At 51.5% G+C, this 16,419-nt stretch overlaps 1 protein-coding gene across 2 annotated transcripts in view; it reads left to right on the plus strand.

Moving 5' to 3' along the window:
• Nucleotides 1-16,419, plus strand: part of Dcr-1 (Endoribonuclease Dcr-1) — a 62,609-nt gene that overhangs the window by 33,678 nt on the left and 12,512 nt on the right. For both annotated transcript variants that reach the window (XM_077665335.1, XM_077665336.1), the window contains 4 exons: nucleotides 7,562-7,713; nucleotides 8,489-8,613; nucleotides 11,418-11,678; nucleotides 12,247-12,529. In XM_077665335.1, coding sequence (XP_077521461.1) covers nucleotides 7,562-7,713; nucleotides 8,489-8,613; nucleotides 11,418-11,678; nucleotides 12,247-12,529 — 821 coding nt within the window. The remainder of the gene's footprint in view (nucleotides 1-7,561; nucleotides 7,714-8,488; nucleotides 8,614-11,417; nucleotides 11,679-12,246; nucleotides 12,530-16,419) is intronic.

A 16,419-nucleotide genomic window follows, 5' to 3' on the forward strand; every position in this document is an offset into this window, starting at 1 on the left:
CCACAACCAAGACAAAACGCTGCAGTCCACCTAATGGCACACAGCAAAAGAAAAACGCTACCCATACTCGGTTCTCGATTTGAGCTCCTCAACGCGAGCACGCAAGACCAGACACGTCTGGGCGCCCGCGCAGTGAGAGTCCGAAGGCCTACCCGCCCTTCTACACTCTGCACAGCAGACCCCCACATCCCCGGCCCTAACCCCGCACGACTCTGCCAGGTGCGCACCTCCGCACTTCGTGCAAACGACCCTCACTGGGTCGGAGCGCGTGTGGCCGTAAGTGGTGCAAAATGTGCACATAGGGACGTGCAGGTCCTCCTCCACCCGCGCCCTCATCCACCCCACCGTCACTCGACCCCTCGACATCAATCGCGCAAAAGCGTCCGGTAAGACGGCCAAGACGTACGTTCAATTACCCGATCGCTCTAAGAATGAAAATCAAACGACCGTGGACCCCGCGTCCAGGTCCAATCCCTGGTTCCACGTGTTCAATACCTGAATTAAACCTTCAGGCGAAACGTCTGGATCAACCCCGATAAGTTTAACATGAGGCCGCCTCCTCTCCACGACTCTGACTGTCATCACCACACTCCAGGGCGCGTTTTCTTCTAACTGCCTCCGTCAACCTATCCAGTGACTGCCGGTCCTCCGCCAGCACGGTTACTCCGAGCCTCGTGTGGCAAAGGACGACCGGCCCAATACCCACGGCCTCTGGATCTATGTTACACTTAAGCGCAGCCGCCACGTCGCGGTGTGGGCGTCGGAGAGGGCGTTGTGGGTGTCAAAAACGCGACGTGCGCGTGCTCACGGCTCACCGGGACCGCACTCGAAGGTCCCGGAACCGGCGGCAGCAGAGAGTCCCCCGCCGTCCTCCCTCCGGCAGACGCCGCAGCCCCGGACCTCAAGACCTCCGCAAATGTCCTGCACGGAGGCTCCACAAGGCCGGAACGCAAACGACCCCCGGCGAAGGCAAGGCGCTCCCGCAGCACGTCCGCCTCCCGTCGCGCGGCCTCGGCCTCCCGCCTGGCCGCCACAAGTTCCGCCTGCGAGGCGGCCCACGTGTCGCGGAGCACCTCAGCACGGCCCCTGGAATCAAAAACCAGAACCCAAAAATCGAAAATCGGCCGCACGCCCGCCACTTCCGTAGCGAGCGCCGTGCGCAAAGACAATGACATCTTATTGTCCTTGTCGTTCAGTTCGGCAATAATCCTCTCCTGCACCGCCACGGCAGCATCCATTGACAGCACCGGCTCGAAACACAGGCCCGTCCCCCGGCACCGACCGGACAGGCCCAGCCGCCACCTCCAACGGCGACTCCACACCGCCCGCCGACTCCAAGAACGGAGCCAACTCGCCCGACCGCTCCTGGCCAGACACTGTCACCTCCGCGTCCAAAGGACCCGGCACCCCCGAGGTCCCACCCGGAACAACACCGTCCGACAGCGGCGGGGACGGCCCGGAAAACTCTAAACCAGCCGCGGTCCGAGGTGCAGCCACAGGCGGCTGCGCGGTCCAAGCCGGAACAGACACCCTGGCGAGGAGGTCATCCCCGGCCTCCGAGAACGACGGCGAAGCAGCCGATGAAGGGCGACCACGGGCACTGCCGTCTCCACGGCCGACGCCGAAGGAGAAGTGCCGAAGCGCTCATGGCGGTGGCGGCGGCCGAAATGACCCCTGACAACCAGTGCGTCAGGGCGAAGCCGACCGCAGGCCTCGCAAGGGCGAGACCTCGGCGCGAGGCCCAAAGCCCGTGCCCAAAGAGTAGAGCTGAGCGCTGGTCAGGCCACCAGGAAAAGGCTGCTAACAGCCGCCGACGACTGGACCACGGCAAGAGACCCAACCGCAAAAACGGCCAGAACGACCACGGACCAAGCCCGCGAACCGGTCACAGCACCACCGGGCAAGCCCGGAACTGCCAAACACCACTGGTACAGGCGCCCCAATAGACCCCAAAGGGGCCCCGAGGCAGCGGCACCGCTCAAGTGGCCGAGAGAGCAAACTCCGTCTTCCTCTTCTTTTTCCTTCCCGGGCCACAACAAAAGGTGGCTGCGTCCAAGGCCGGGCCCGCGAAAAACAGCCACAAAACTGCAAAAGAGCGGTCAGAAAGCCGCCGGCAACTGGTCCAGGATCCCACCGGAGACCGCCACGACCAGGACCGGAGCCCCGGGAAGGGCCCGGCAGCAGGAGCGGCGGCGGCCCAAGCACCAGGGCACCCGGCCGAGGCCAGAACTGCAAAAAGCGCCAAAAAACTGTCAAAAGCAGTCAAAAGTCACCAGCAGCAGACTGGGGACCACAAGAAACCGCCAGAACCAGGACCAGAGAGGCCCCCAGGGAAGGGCAGGCCCCCCGGCACCAGCAGTAGGCAGGAACAGTGGCGCCTCATGCGCCTGGGTGCGCGAGCCAGAGACCCAGGCAGGAGCCCTGAAAAACACGTCCGCTCAGTCTGGCAGCGGTTGCCAGACTGAGCCCGGTACGTCAATCGCCTTTCCCTCGGCGCTGTGCCCGCACCAAAGTGCACTTTGACGTGCTGGTGCTCAGACAAGCTGACCGTCTCCGCCACCCTCGATCGCAACCCCGTCAGCACCAAAGATGGGGTTGCGAGGGTGACATCGATTCAGCCGTCAACATATGCGGTGGAATAAGTCGGGGGAGACGCCGGGTCGTTGAGCACGAGTAGGCCCGATCCCACGGTAAATCAGAGGAACTCATCTCCCCGAGCATCACAGGGATGAGGGCCCCACGTTAGGTGCTTGGCGTTAAAATCCCCCCCGAGCACCACGGGCACAGCACCGGCAAGGCAAAGACAGGCTCAAAGATCGTCAAAAACCGGCGCCATCGACTGGTGCGGCGCAGCATATGCCGAAACGACTACGAAACTGCCGTCCCTCCCCGTACAAGAAACCGCGTCGACACGGGGAGTGACCAGGACCGGGAACACGTCCCAAACCATCCTTCGAACCGGAATGGCCGCTCTTGGCCCATTTTCTGCTGCAATACAGGGCCACTCCGGAGGCAACCCTGAAATTGCGTTTCCCTGAACATACGGGTCCGAAATAATGGCCTGATCAATGTCCCCCTCTCCCAAACGGTCTATGAGCACCCCCGTCGCCTTCTTACAATGATCCAAGTTGACCTGAATATCTGCTAAAATAAGTAGCACACAAAAAGCAACTAAACCAAAATGAACAGCGTGAAAAGACAAATATAAAAAGCAGAAAGCACCACCAGGAAAAACAGCCAAAACGATGTTGCCAGAAGGAGAAAAGAAAGAGATTATAAAATAATTGATGATGTAACTGAAAGAACCACGTAAAGAAAAAATAAACAAAAAGAAAAACAAAAAAAGAAAAATAGAGAGAATTTCAAAATTGAATCGCACAAAAAGCAAAGGAACTATGAGAATACAGAAAAGAAAAAATCAATAGAAAACAAAAGTATAAAATAAAACCTAAATCCAGACTGCAAAAGGAGAGGGCGGCAAAGAGCAACCGACAAAACACGGGCAGTAAAAACATCCAAAAAACCGCCGCTACCCAGACACCAAGCCCCAGCCAAGGACCTCCCAACACGCACACTGCCTGGGAGAGAGGTACAACCACCGCCGCGACGAAAAAACACACCGACCACCAACTCCTCAGGCATGGGCCGCCCAATCTTGAATACTAAAACCGCCAACAATAGCAAATCTTGAAAAGATTGAGAAAATTGAGCAAACCGAACACAGCAATGTGACCGCCGGCGGCAAGGAAAGAAAAGCCCCAAAACTTCCCGTCCCCAATACCTAAACTTAAATCTAAAATAAAATTAGTCTCCAATAAAAAAACACCCCAAGCAAGAGAAAGTAAAAATAAAAGGCCGCGAAAGACCCCAACGGTCAACATCACTACTGTTCTCCAAAACAAAAAAGAAAATGCATAGCCACGCAGAGCGCAGCAAAAACAATAAACAGCACGGCGCTGCACGTGGTCCACAGATCAGTGCAACGAGCAAAAATACCAAACAAACATGCCATGCACTGATCAAAGCAATCTGCGGCACTTGGCCAGCCATGATAAAAGAATAAACGCCAATGAAAAAAATTTTACCATCGCCAAACGCGCTGCTGAAAGGTTCAGCACGGCCAGTACAAACCGATATAGACAGCATAAAAAGAAAAACTAAACCAAAACGCTAACATGCAAGCATAAACTCCGAATTACTAACTTTTGTAACTTTAGAGGGGACCGCAGCAAAAGAGCGCAAGGCCCCAAAAAACCAGACACCAATGCCGGCAGGCAAGAGAGAAAAAGAAAATGAAAACATGTACTCTCGGTTAAAACACAACACTAAAATTGAAAAAAACTACCTGCACCTGCCGTGCAAAAGGAAACAAAAAGACACACCGGTCTACATACTGAGCAACGCCCCCAAGGGAGCGCCTCCTCCATCAACCAGGCCAAAAAGAAAAAATGCTGCGATCGCCTTAACAGCAATTAATAAAAGAAAAATACTATCCATAGTCGGTCCTCGATCTAAGCCACGCATACGAGCCTGAAAAACCGGACACGTCCGAGCGCCTGCATAGTGAGAGTCGGAAGGCCTCCCCGCCCTCCTACGCTCCGCGCAGCAAACCTCCGCGTCCCCAGCCCTTACCCCGCAAGATTCCGCCAAGTGCGCGCCCCCGCACTTCATGCAGACCGCCCTTGCAGGATCAGACCACGCACGGCACCCTTTGCGCGTGTGGCCGTAGGTCGCGCAGAAGGTGCGCATCGGAACATCAAGTCCTCCTCAACCCGCGCCCTTGTCCACCCCACAGTCACATGACCCCTAGACATCAGGCGCGCAAACGCGTCCGGTGCAACAGCCAACACATGCGTACAGTTGCCCGACCTTTCCTGGAAGGAAAACCTGACAACCGTAGACCCCGCGTCGAGGTCGATTGCGCATGTTAAGCACTCGAACCAGGTCTTCAGAAGAAACATCGGGATCGACCCCGATGAGCTTTACATGGGGCTGCCTCTTCTCGGCAATCCTAACTGTCATAGCCACACTTGCGGGCGCACTTCGTCTGACCACCTCAGTCAGTTTATCCAAGGACTGCCGGTCCTCCTCTAACACGGTCACGCCAAGCCTCGTGTGGCGAAGGACAACAGGCCCAATACCTGCGGCCTCCGGATCAATGTTAGATTTAAGCGCCGCCGCAACTTCACGAGCGGGCGTCCAAGAGGGCACCACGGGGGTGAAGAACGCAACGTGCGCGTGGTCACACCTCACCAGCAACACACCCGCAGGTCCCGGAACCAGCGGCAACGAGTCTCCTGCCGTCCTCTCTCCAGCAGATGCCCCAGACCTGAGAACCTCTGCGAATGTCCTACGCGGAGGCTCCACAGGACCGGACCACAAGCGGGCCTCTGCGAAGGCAAGGTGCTCGTGAAGCACCTTTGCCTCCCGCCGCGCAGCCTTGGCCTCCTGCCTGGCCACAACAAGCTCCGACTGTGAGGCGGCCCACATCTCACGACGCGTTGCGAGCGTCGTGCGCAATGACAAGGACATTTTGTTGTCCTTATCGTTGAGCTTTGCGACGATTTGCTCCTGCACTGCCATGGCAGCATCCATAGATGGAATGAGCTCAAAGCCGAACCGGACCAGTCCAGCTGCCACCTCCAACTGCGACTCCGCGCCCAACGACTCCAGGAACGGGGCCATTTCGTCCAGCCGCTCCTGGCCAGAAACCATCTCCGTGTCAGAGGGTCCCAGCACCCCCGAGGTCGCACCCGGGACGACGCCATCCGCCGGTAGTAGGGATGGCTCCGACAGCTCCGAAGCGCCCGCGGTCCGAGGCGCAGCTAGAGGCTGCACGGTCGAACCCGGATCTGAAACACCGGCGAGAAAGTTGTCCCCGGCCTCCGCAAACGGCGGACACGGAACGGACATAGCCACCGAGGCACTCGGGTCCGAGGTCGTGCCCGGCGAAAGGCGACGATGAGCCACCGCAGGCAAGGCCGCCTCCGTGGGCGACGCAGGAGGAGAAGCGCTCGAGGCGCTTATGGTGGCGGCGGCGTCCGAGAAAACCCCCAACCACCAGTGCGGCAGGGCGGAGCCGGCCACGGGCCTCGCTAAGGCCCAAAGTCCGTGCCCGAAGAGAAGAGCAGGGTGCAGGTCAAGCCGCCAGGGAGGGACCGCAGACAGCCGCCGACAGTCAGTCCACAGAAAGGGTCCCGACCGCAAAAACGGTCAAGACAACCGCGCACCGAGCCCGCAGACCAGTCATGACGACGCCAGGCAGGCCCAAGACTGCAAACCACAACCGGAACAGTTGCCTCGGGGGACCCCAAAGGGCCCCGAGGCAGCAGCACCACTCAGGCAGCCAAGAGAACAAACGTCGTCTTCTTTCTCCTTCCCGCCTGCGATGAAAGGCAGCCGTGGCCAAGGCCAGATCCGCAAAAAGCGGTCAAAAGACCACCGGGGCTTTAGCCTACAGGTTCTTAAGCTACGTTCCTAAAACCCTAGGTTTTTTGGACTGTCTTTTGAGTTTCACAAGAACCAATATTGATTAATGCCCCCCCCCCCCCCAAAAAAAAACAGACGTACGTAGAACCATGATGGTATGTCTTTATGAAACACGGTGAAAAAACTTGTTGCCCTGAAAAATTCCTGACCCAAGCATCTAAGATACAGAATATGTGACTAGTAAATGAGGCACAAAGGCATTATGTACAGTTTCACTGCATAAAAACATCCATTATGATTTTTTGGCAGAAGGCTGAAATAGTTCCTTTTCTAGTGCTTGCAGAATTAAGTCCGCAATCATACTATCCTTAGCACCAAAGAAACTTCACAACACATCTAATCCTTCAATAGCAATGGTAGAAGTAGCCAGTATCGCTTCCTCGTTTTCGGATGCTTCGCTGCCTGACGCCTAAACACTGTGGGAAGTCACTGCAGTGTCCTTGCCATTCTTTCTGCGTTGCAAAGCGCATGCTGTAGCTTCCAGATATCCCCCCCCCCCCTTCCCCCCCTGCTTATAAGCACTGCAAAGAAGCCCGCTGTGTTTTTCCTCTTCGTGTCGCGGCCCCGCGGAAACGGCCGACTCGTGTGTTAACGCATCATTGCCTTTTTTTTTTTGCACTGCCCCTTTGCGCCTTGTCACCGCAGAGAAGCCACTGCGGCGGGTGACTGCTGCTGCATTTCAAATTTTCATGTCACATGTCCCCAGGCTTGGCCTGTTCGTATGTTTGCACGTCTGCTGTTGGTAGGTTAACATATCTTATGACCAGGATTTATCAAAAGTTTTAATGTAGTTATCAGGAAGGCATGTTATCTGGTAATGTATTAACCGGAAGAAAAACAGCTTAAGTCTATGCGACATTTTTGTAACCCGCTCTTTTTTTGTAGCATATGAACCGAGGACGTGTGCACTAAGTTCTGCTGTGATCGGTAATGTCATTACCTCTGTAATGCGCATATAAGAAGTAAGAATGTGTATTATGTAGCTGTAGTGAATCTGTGTGTATGTATTGCGGCTGCCTGAAAGCAGTCGGAGATTTGGCAGAGCCTTAATGTCATTCTGTTTTCTGCTCAGTAAAGGGAACTGAAGATCAGCCAGGCTCTGCGTCCATCGACTGGCAGTTCGTGCAGCGCATTTGTGAAGAAGAGCACTTCATGCCGCGGCGTATCCCTGAGGAAGAGCGTGAGCTGTTCGTCTTCAAGGAAGAAGACTACCTTGACACTGTGGTCAGTGTTTGTTTGTGAGCCTTTCTTTTTAAACCTGGAAGCAGCGAACTGATTATTTATACTTGTGGTCGCATTATGTATGTGTAAAATGGCAAGTATGCATTGTGTTGTCTTTTATACTGGAGGGCTTTGTGTACCTGGCTAAGCATCAGTTGCGCGTAGTGTAGTTGATTGTAGTGGAGTCCAGCATGCCTTGTTTGCACATTAAATACTCAAGCTAAGAGAGCTCAGCCTACATCGGAAGTCAGTGGTTTTGGTTGCTATAATAAATGGGACTTCATGCATCTGATAATAGAAGATGGCTTGCCCCAGTCTCGTATAGCAAATATACACTAAACCATTGTTAACTCAAACTTGCTTAATATCTTGAAATACCAGGTCACACCTAAATATCGGTCTTGTTGCAGACTTTAGTGGTACCATTTTTTGTTGCCACTTACCGCAAAAGTTTCAAGATCTAGCCTGTGAGAACTTGAAGACAGGGCCCATCAGCCAGTAATTTGTGCAGCCTACAGGTCATGCTGCGACACGACAAGCAAGCCTGCAAAAGTCTGCACTGTTAATAATAGATCCACCAAAAATGGCAGTTAGCCATTTAGGTTACTTGTCACTTTTTTTTTGGTAACTTTTCAGAGACAAGTGTTCCTTGTTCTTGCCCACACACCATTACCTCTTCAGCTGTAGTTTTAAAAGGAGCTGCTGCTTGTGATGATTAGTGTTCCCTTGTGATGTCCTTGCTCCTCAAGTTTACACCTTTCTTGGAAACCCTTTCCAGGTGACTCCCTGGTACCGCAACCTGGACAAGCCCCAATTCTTTTATGTGGCTGAGATCTGCCATGACCTGAACCCCCTGAGCGACTTTCCCGATGCGGGCTTTGACACGTTTGATGCATACTACAGGCAAGGCTTCTCCACCGTGTCTTCTCTTTCTATGCGATATATCTCTCCCTTGATGTGGTCGTTTAGTTTTTTTTTTTTCTACACAATTTGAGCCTACATTTGCTTATGTTGGTCAAGATACCAAAGTAATACTGAGTGTTAATAAATTGGGAGACTGATATCCTGAGATTGCAGATATGCCGTTTTTACCAGGAATAACACTTTGATAAGCTAGAAAAGTAAGTAGAACTCAGAGAAGTGTGCATCATTTCTCATGGACTCTGGTAATGGGTGCAATGTCAAGTGAATTTGTAACAAGTGAAGATGCAATGTTATTTTAATGGGATGAAAGCGTCATGGCGAGTGCTGCCAAGTTACTAGTCCTGAGGCCGAGGTGGGGAAGCATTGGCTGCCTGGTTTTCACTGTTAAACATGGAATGTTTAGCCCAGTTCTCGACATTACTCTTAAAAAATGCAGTTTGTGATTAGACCAAATGCTACTTAGCCAGCTGATGAATTTGACTATATAAGTATTCTTCTGTAGGCTTCTTGCGTAAGTTTCATCTTTTTGCACACGCCTGTTTGACCTCTCATTTTGGTGTTAGATGGTATCTTTCACGATAGAAACTTCATGTTATGCGCTCCCTCATTACAGTGCCTAGGGGATGATAACAGAACCTGCCACGGTGGCTCAGTGGTTGGGGCACTTTTCCACTGAGCCAGAGAACCTATGTTCAATCCCAGCTGTGAAACGCATGGAAATGAAACACAAAAGGCGCCCACGTGCTATGCATTGTCAGTGCTTGTTTAGAAGCCCCAGGTTCTTTTAAATAATATGCAACCCTCCACTACAGCATCCTTCATAGCCCTTGTTTTGCTTTGGGATGGTAAATCCCACAATTCACAATTCAATTGAGCTTTATTGATAAAAGAAAAGCCACTGGGCACCTGATGGAAGAATCGGGAGGACATTTCAAAGAAAAACCGTTAGCCAACCTAGTCTTTAGAGGAGATTACATCTGCCCACTAAGCCAGGGGAATAATAGTAGAAAGTTTGGAAACTTTTTATGCATATTATCTCGTGCGGCTTGAAACTGTATTTTATGTTATCAGTTCAACTTTCAGCCTTTCCAGCCTCCTATACGCCGTCTCACAGGATATTTGCAGCACTACCAAAGGTAGAGCTCTCTCGTCAAATCAGCATGGCGCGCACTACATGACTGTGTTTCTATGCGCCTGTCGCCCCACCAATTACTGACAGGTGGCTCCATCCATCTGAAAGAAGGTGTACTAGCAGTTAGCTTCTTTCTGTCTCTAGCAGGTGGTGCTTGATGTCCTTTTATTCTTTTGTTTGTTTGTTTTTGGTCAGGCTAAAGCCGTTCCAAAGGGACTAGCCACCTCCCCCCCCCCCTCCCCTTTTTGTGTCAGCACCTGTTCGTATCAGTTCCTCTGTTGTCACGTCATAGTTATTTTCAATGTTCCTATCATGTGCATATAAATTCATTTACTCCAGCTTGGTCACTGCACTAGTTAGCTGGATCGAATGCAAGCCGGTGCAACCGAATGTCGATGGTGGTGAAATGCAAAACAGGCCCGTGTGCTGTGCAAAAGTCAACGCACAAGCAGTCAGAATTCATCCGGAGCCCTCCACTACGGCGTTCTCATTTTCGTTACTCTCACTGCGACAGTACTGAATGGCTCTGACCTGTGCGCGCTGACTTAAGGAATCACATTCGCACGTTAAAGGTGCTCATCTCATCGTCCTCATTACAGCCCCCATTCAGCACTGCCGGTTATGTCGCCCTCCAGGTTGACAACAATTGCTGGTCCTTGGTCAACAACATTGTCAGTGATGTGGTCTAGTTTTGTCATTACATCATCCTCATTGATAACATGCTGCACATAATTCTTCCATTTCTCAGCAGGCACTTGCATGATGCCTTGCAAACCAGTGGCTGCATGTCTTGGAGCAAAAACGGCTTTTTTTAACTGGCCACGAAACCCTTGATGTTGCTGCAGACAAGCTCTATCGGGCTCAGTTGGCAGTGGTAGGGTGGCAGGCACAAAACGAGATGGCCAGCAGCTTCAGCGATGTAGTCCACACGGTATCAGTCCTCACCTGTGTTCACGTTGTTGACAAGCTGAGCTCAACACCTTTTCCGGACAGCCAAGCCTGTATGTTCTTTTTGAGGCTACTCATCGGCGGCACTTTATCCTGCTTCACAGATGGCAAGTTGTCCGTCACTATAACGCTGCCAGCTTTTTCGGTAACAACACTCGGCCTGCCTCCCTGCGTGTACTCTTTTCGAGGCAGTGAAAGTCACCACCACCACCACCGCTGTCAACGCCTGCGTTGTCCACTTGTGAAGCGTTCGCTCGCTCACCTGGGTGAGTTTTGCCGTCCTCTTGATGAACGCATTCGTACTTCAACTGCCCCCGCATTCGACGCAAAATGCTCCAAGAAGCTAACTGCTTCGCCTGTTTGGGAGAACAGTGCACTCTCGATTAGGGCACACAGGCGACACAACCGACAGGGCCGACACCATGTTGGAAAATGGCGATGCATCACTACCTTGCAGCAGGCCTCTGCAGAGCTGTCTCCGTACGAGCTTTGTCTGTTAATTTCGCCAGTGATAGAAACATTGAATTGCCGTGCTTATTGCTTGGTCCTTCACAGTCCTTCACTGCTCGAATATTTGAGGGACTATTCTTTGTGTTCCTGCAGCCCTGATTGGATGAGAGAGCTCTGCCTTCCGTAGTGCTGCAAACATCTTGTGAGATGGAGTCTAGTTTGACAGATACCTCATCTCGTGGTGCCCATGCAGAGAAAAGTACCAGATCCGGGTGGTGGATGGGCGGCAGCCACTGCTTGACGTGGACCACACATCAGCGCGGCTGAACCTGCTGACACCGCGCTATGTCAACCGCAAGGGCGTCACACTGCCCACCAGCTCGGAGCAGACCAAGCGGGCCAAGCGCGAGAGCCTGCAGCAGAAACAGATCCTGGTGCCCGAGCTCTGCTCTGTGCACCCATTCCCGGCCTCCCTGTGGCGCAAGGCCGTCTGCCTGCCCTGCATCCTCTACCGGTCAGCCAGCTCATTGTTTTGTTATCACTCATGGAATTGTCCCTGTGTAGACAAAGCATAGTCCCCTAAAAGGTCTAGGTTGAAGATTTGATGTACTTTCTACGTATGGAAGGTGCTGGTCGAAGATGTCAGTGCATTGTGTGCAGAGACAGGGTTGGTTGCGCTTGAAGGTGAGGGCCTGCTATACAGGGGGTAAAGATATGGTTTGCAAATGTAGGACACTTTCTACCCAAAAAAGGTGCATGTTGAATATGGAGGACTCCCACACAGGGAAGGGGTTGGTTTAAAATGTTGTGCTGCGTGCTGGGTGTAGCGGTGCGCAAGCATCTAAGGCTACCATGCGCCAAGCTCGGGTTTAAAATGTAGGTCGCCTGTTACATAAAGTGTCTGCTATGTAAGGACGATGTAATTTGAAGACATCAACTTCAATCTTAGGTACCTTCTGCACAGGAAGACTTATGGGGTGAAGTCACTGGGGACAGTGGAAATGTGGGGCACCTTCTACAAGGGAGGATATAGATTGAAGGTGTACCTGTTGAAAAGAGACCTTTCGATCCTCTGTGTGCAGGATGAACTCGCTGCTTCTGGCTGAGCAGCTGCGAGTGATGGTGGCCCGCGAGGTGCGGGTGGGGCGACTGGAGCTGCCCGAGGGCTTCAAGTGGCCAACATTGGACTTTGGCTGGACCTTGGCCGATGTGCTGCACAAGGCCCAAGAAGCCGCCAAGGCCGAGGAGGAGCGTGCCGCAGAGCTCATGGAACGAACGGGCATCCAGCCCGTCCGCACCTCGCCACCACCGTTGATGGCGAGCACGTGGCACAGCACACCTTATCAGCCACCGCCGTACCAGCAGGTGCGTAGATGGTCTCTGAAGCCCACATAATGCCTCCGGGCCAGTGTTTTATGCAGATTGGATATGCAGACCAGTTGGCTTTCTCTTGTGGCCATCCCACATTTGAGACTGGGGTCAAATTGGCAGGTGTACTAGGTTTCAACAGATATCTTTCACAGAATCTTCCAATACAGTTGAACCTCAACATAACGAAGTAGCACTTATCGTATAGAACATAGAACATAGAAAAGGAACCAGCGAAAATAGACGCAAGACAAGAACAAAGGAGGCACACACCACAACGCTGGACTTACAACTGGTGTATTGCGATGAAAATCGCTCATTTTAAAGGAATTTCCTGCCTGCGCACCCACCCTACAGACAATACACTTCGCGCACCACATGATGACATGCCTACTATAACGATAAAAACTTGTACTCCTTTTCAGTGATAATCACAGACGGCTCGCTGACGCATTTCTGCTTATTCTTTCTGATCATGAATGCCTCCAATAGCTCACGCTCACGTTTAGATTTCCCCCGCCCGATAATGCTGGCAATGTGAAAACTAGGAGAACATTTGCAGTCCTTTACATGTACGGCTAGATTGCTGCCTGTGCCTGTGCCCAAAGTTGTGCGATGTTGCCTCAGGCACTCATTTAAGCATGCTCCAGTTTGGCCTATGTAGATTTTCCCGCATGACAATGGAATTGAATACACCACGCCCACTGCGCATGTGGTGAACATAGTCTGGTGTTTCGTGTTGCAAACACCAGTTCTGCGCATGTCTGCAAAGGTTTGGGCGCACAAACCGGACAGTTTGCAAGGAGCAGAAAATGCCATAGTGACACCAAACTTCTGAGCCACTTTTTTCAGACCATGTGAAGTCTTGTGGAAGTAAGGCATGACTTCCAACTTTCTTGTTGGCACTTCTACTGGCCTGGCATCCTTTGAAGATAACTTCAGTTTTTTCCCCAAAGATTATCACTGAAAAGGAGTACAAGTTTTTATCGTTATAGTAGGCATGTCATCATGTGGTGCGCGAAGTGTATTGTCTGTAGGGTGGGTGCGCAGGCAGGAAATTCCTTTAAAATGAGCGATTTTCATCGCAATACACCAGTTGTAAGTCCAGCGTTGTGGTGTGTGCCTCCTTTGTTCTTGTCTTGCGTCTATTTTCGCTGGTTCCTTTTCTATGCAATATGAACCAACTAGCCCAGCAGTTTGCACTACTGAACCACTTATCGTATCATAGCGTAGTAGTACTTGTCGGATTATTATCGGAAAAAAACTTTGTTATATCGCGAACTTCGTTCATTGAGTGTTTTGTTTTTCAGTGGTGCAAGCGAAATCGTGCATTTCTAAAGCCTTTCCGTTCCGCTTTACTTCGCTCACATGCGTTCATGAAGATATTGCAAGCGATTTCAGGGGAAACACCAAGCAAAGAGCAGTGAGGGTAATCCTGTTAAGCTTCGTTGCCTCGAAAATCGCATATCAAAATTGATTTAGTCAAAATTTTCTGTGGAGCCGAGCCGCTCACCACGCCACTGCGCATTTATATTACCCTATACCATGAGGTATTTTTCCTAGCAAACTGCGGATATCTCGAAATCTCTACTGATAGCTTGAGATAAATGCCAACACTGAAGAAGTATCGTGAGCTTGGCGCGTTGCTGCAGTGACTGCCACGAAGCGGGCGCACTGAATATGAAACCAATCGGTGCTGCGGAAGTCCGTTAAAGGTATCAAGCAACCCTGCCAACCATCAGATGCTCTCGTGGGCTGATGGGAATGGGACGTGCAAGCTGGAGGTCCCCGCAAAACAGCGCAGCTGCTTTGGCTTGCTTATTGCACCATGCCATAGACAATGTGCGCCCGCACCGTATGTGCTGGCCACTGTTTGGTTTACAGCGTTCACCGTCTCGAAGCGACATCAGCCATGAGAGATGCCATTCTCGAGGGGTCCAGAAATCTCGACCAGCCGTGATTCTTAAACGTGCACTGATGTCGCACAGTACTATAGTGCGCTGATCATATTTCTTGCCTCATGTTTTGCCTCCATCGAAATGCAGCCGTCCCGTCCTCGGGATAGGCAGTCGAGCGCCCGAACCACTGAGCTACAGTAGCGGGGTGAGATGGGCGTGAGGTATCAAGCATTATTCACAAACTAGAGACCCTTATTGTACAAGCTTTGCACAAGGCAAACCACCTCATGGTGCGGTCATGAACTCTGTTATGTTCGCTTGACGTTTGTTGAAGAGCGTCAGAATTATGTGGCACTCATATGTTGCTACTGCTACCAATGCTTGCTCGTGCTCTTGCATGCTGGCATACCTGCGCACCACTCATTGTCGCACAGAAGTATGAGCACCACAACTAAAAAGAGGAAGAAATGACTGCCTCAGCACTTTTTTGTGTGCCAATGAACGAAATGGACACTCTAGACTTGGATTGGATTGACTACATAGAGCAACATCGAAAAATGAAAATTGGTTTTTGGGGGAAGGAAATGGCGCAGTATCTGTCTCACATCTGGGCGGATAAGGGATAAAGGAGGGAGTGAAAGAAGAAAGGAAGAAAGAGGTGCCGTAGAGGGGGGCTCCGGAATAATTTTCACCACCTGGGGATCTTTAGCGTGCACTGACAGCACACGGGCGCCTTAGCGTTTTGCCTCCATGAAGATGCAGCCGCCGCGGTCGAGTTCGAACCCAGGAACTCTGGATCAGTAGCCAAGCGCCCTGACCACTGAGGGACCGCGGCGGGTCAACGTCAAAAAATCAATGATGCCTATTTTGACGTCCGTATGCCCGGAGCGCCGCTCTGAGGATATTTTTTTCCACCCTCCTCGTTTTTTACAAGTATACAATTTTGTACCTTTACAGAGTGGTGAAATTTGCCTAAATTTTGCTTTTTATGCTCCTGACAACTTTGTTGTATCAAAACTGCGGTGTGAAAGTACTTCATTAAATCGGGGAAAAAAATACATGCATTTCAATGTGAACCGAAAAAAGTTCGTTGGATCACAAACTTTGTTAAACTGAGGTTCGTTACATCGAGGTTCAGCTGTAAGTGCATTTTCTTGCAGGCACTGCTAGTTTTTGCAGTATCTCTTGCAATCCACGCATAGTTTCACTCATTTACAGTCCATTCGTAGCTTTCGGGTAAAGGCTGTGCTCTAGATTGTAGTGAGAGGGATGCAGTGGCCATGAAAATACGATAAGACCTCAATGACAGCAGACAAGTGTTTATAAGGTCATAGATATTTCATGCTTACTTTAGCTTGCAGCTGAAGGATATGTGGCTACCGTGCTATGACATCACTACCTGCGACCAAACCTACGACCAATGACCTGCCTAGTAACGGGTACCAAGCAAGTGCAGAGTGCCCCCAGCTGTTTATAGCAGAGCGAACGGAAGCTGTCAGATTCCATGGTGCAGCACACCCAAATCAGTTGCAATCGCATCGTTGGTGCTGCCCGTGATAGAATCTACACAAAAATATAGTTTTCCTCCAATTATGAGCCCATTCACACTTGAGAGTCGGAGCGAGCCGAGCTTTTGGCAATGACGCCGACCGCGGACACGCTGGGCAATGAACTGAGTTGCTCCCTGGCTGCCATAGTGATCGCTAAGCCTAAGCAGACGAAACTCTCGAAAGCGTGTGAATGTCATTCCCGAGAGTTTTTGCTTCTAAGGCGATCCACGGGTTGCGCTTGCAAGTGTTGTAGAGCTGCTGCCTGGTCACATACCCTTTGCCATGTTCGATGCGAGGAGCCACGTTAACAAATCGGGAAGACGACTCTGGGGAAACCGGTATAGAAATTTTCTCACCATAATCGGCCTGCATCGCAATAAAACAGCCCCTAGCTTCGTTGCACTTTTGATGGTTCAAATTGACTGGTAACTTATTGAAA

Source organism: Amblyomma americanum, chromosome 5 (genome assembly GCF_052857255.1).
Source record: "Amblyomma americanum isolate KBUSLIRL-KWMA chromosome 5, ASM5285725v1, whole genome shotgun sequence".
Classification (NCBI taxonomy): domain Eukaryota; kingdom Metazoa; phylum Arthropoda; class Arachnida; order Ixodida; family Ixodidae; genus Amblyomma; species Amblyomma americanum.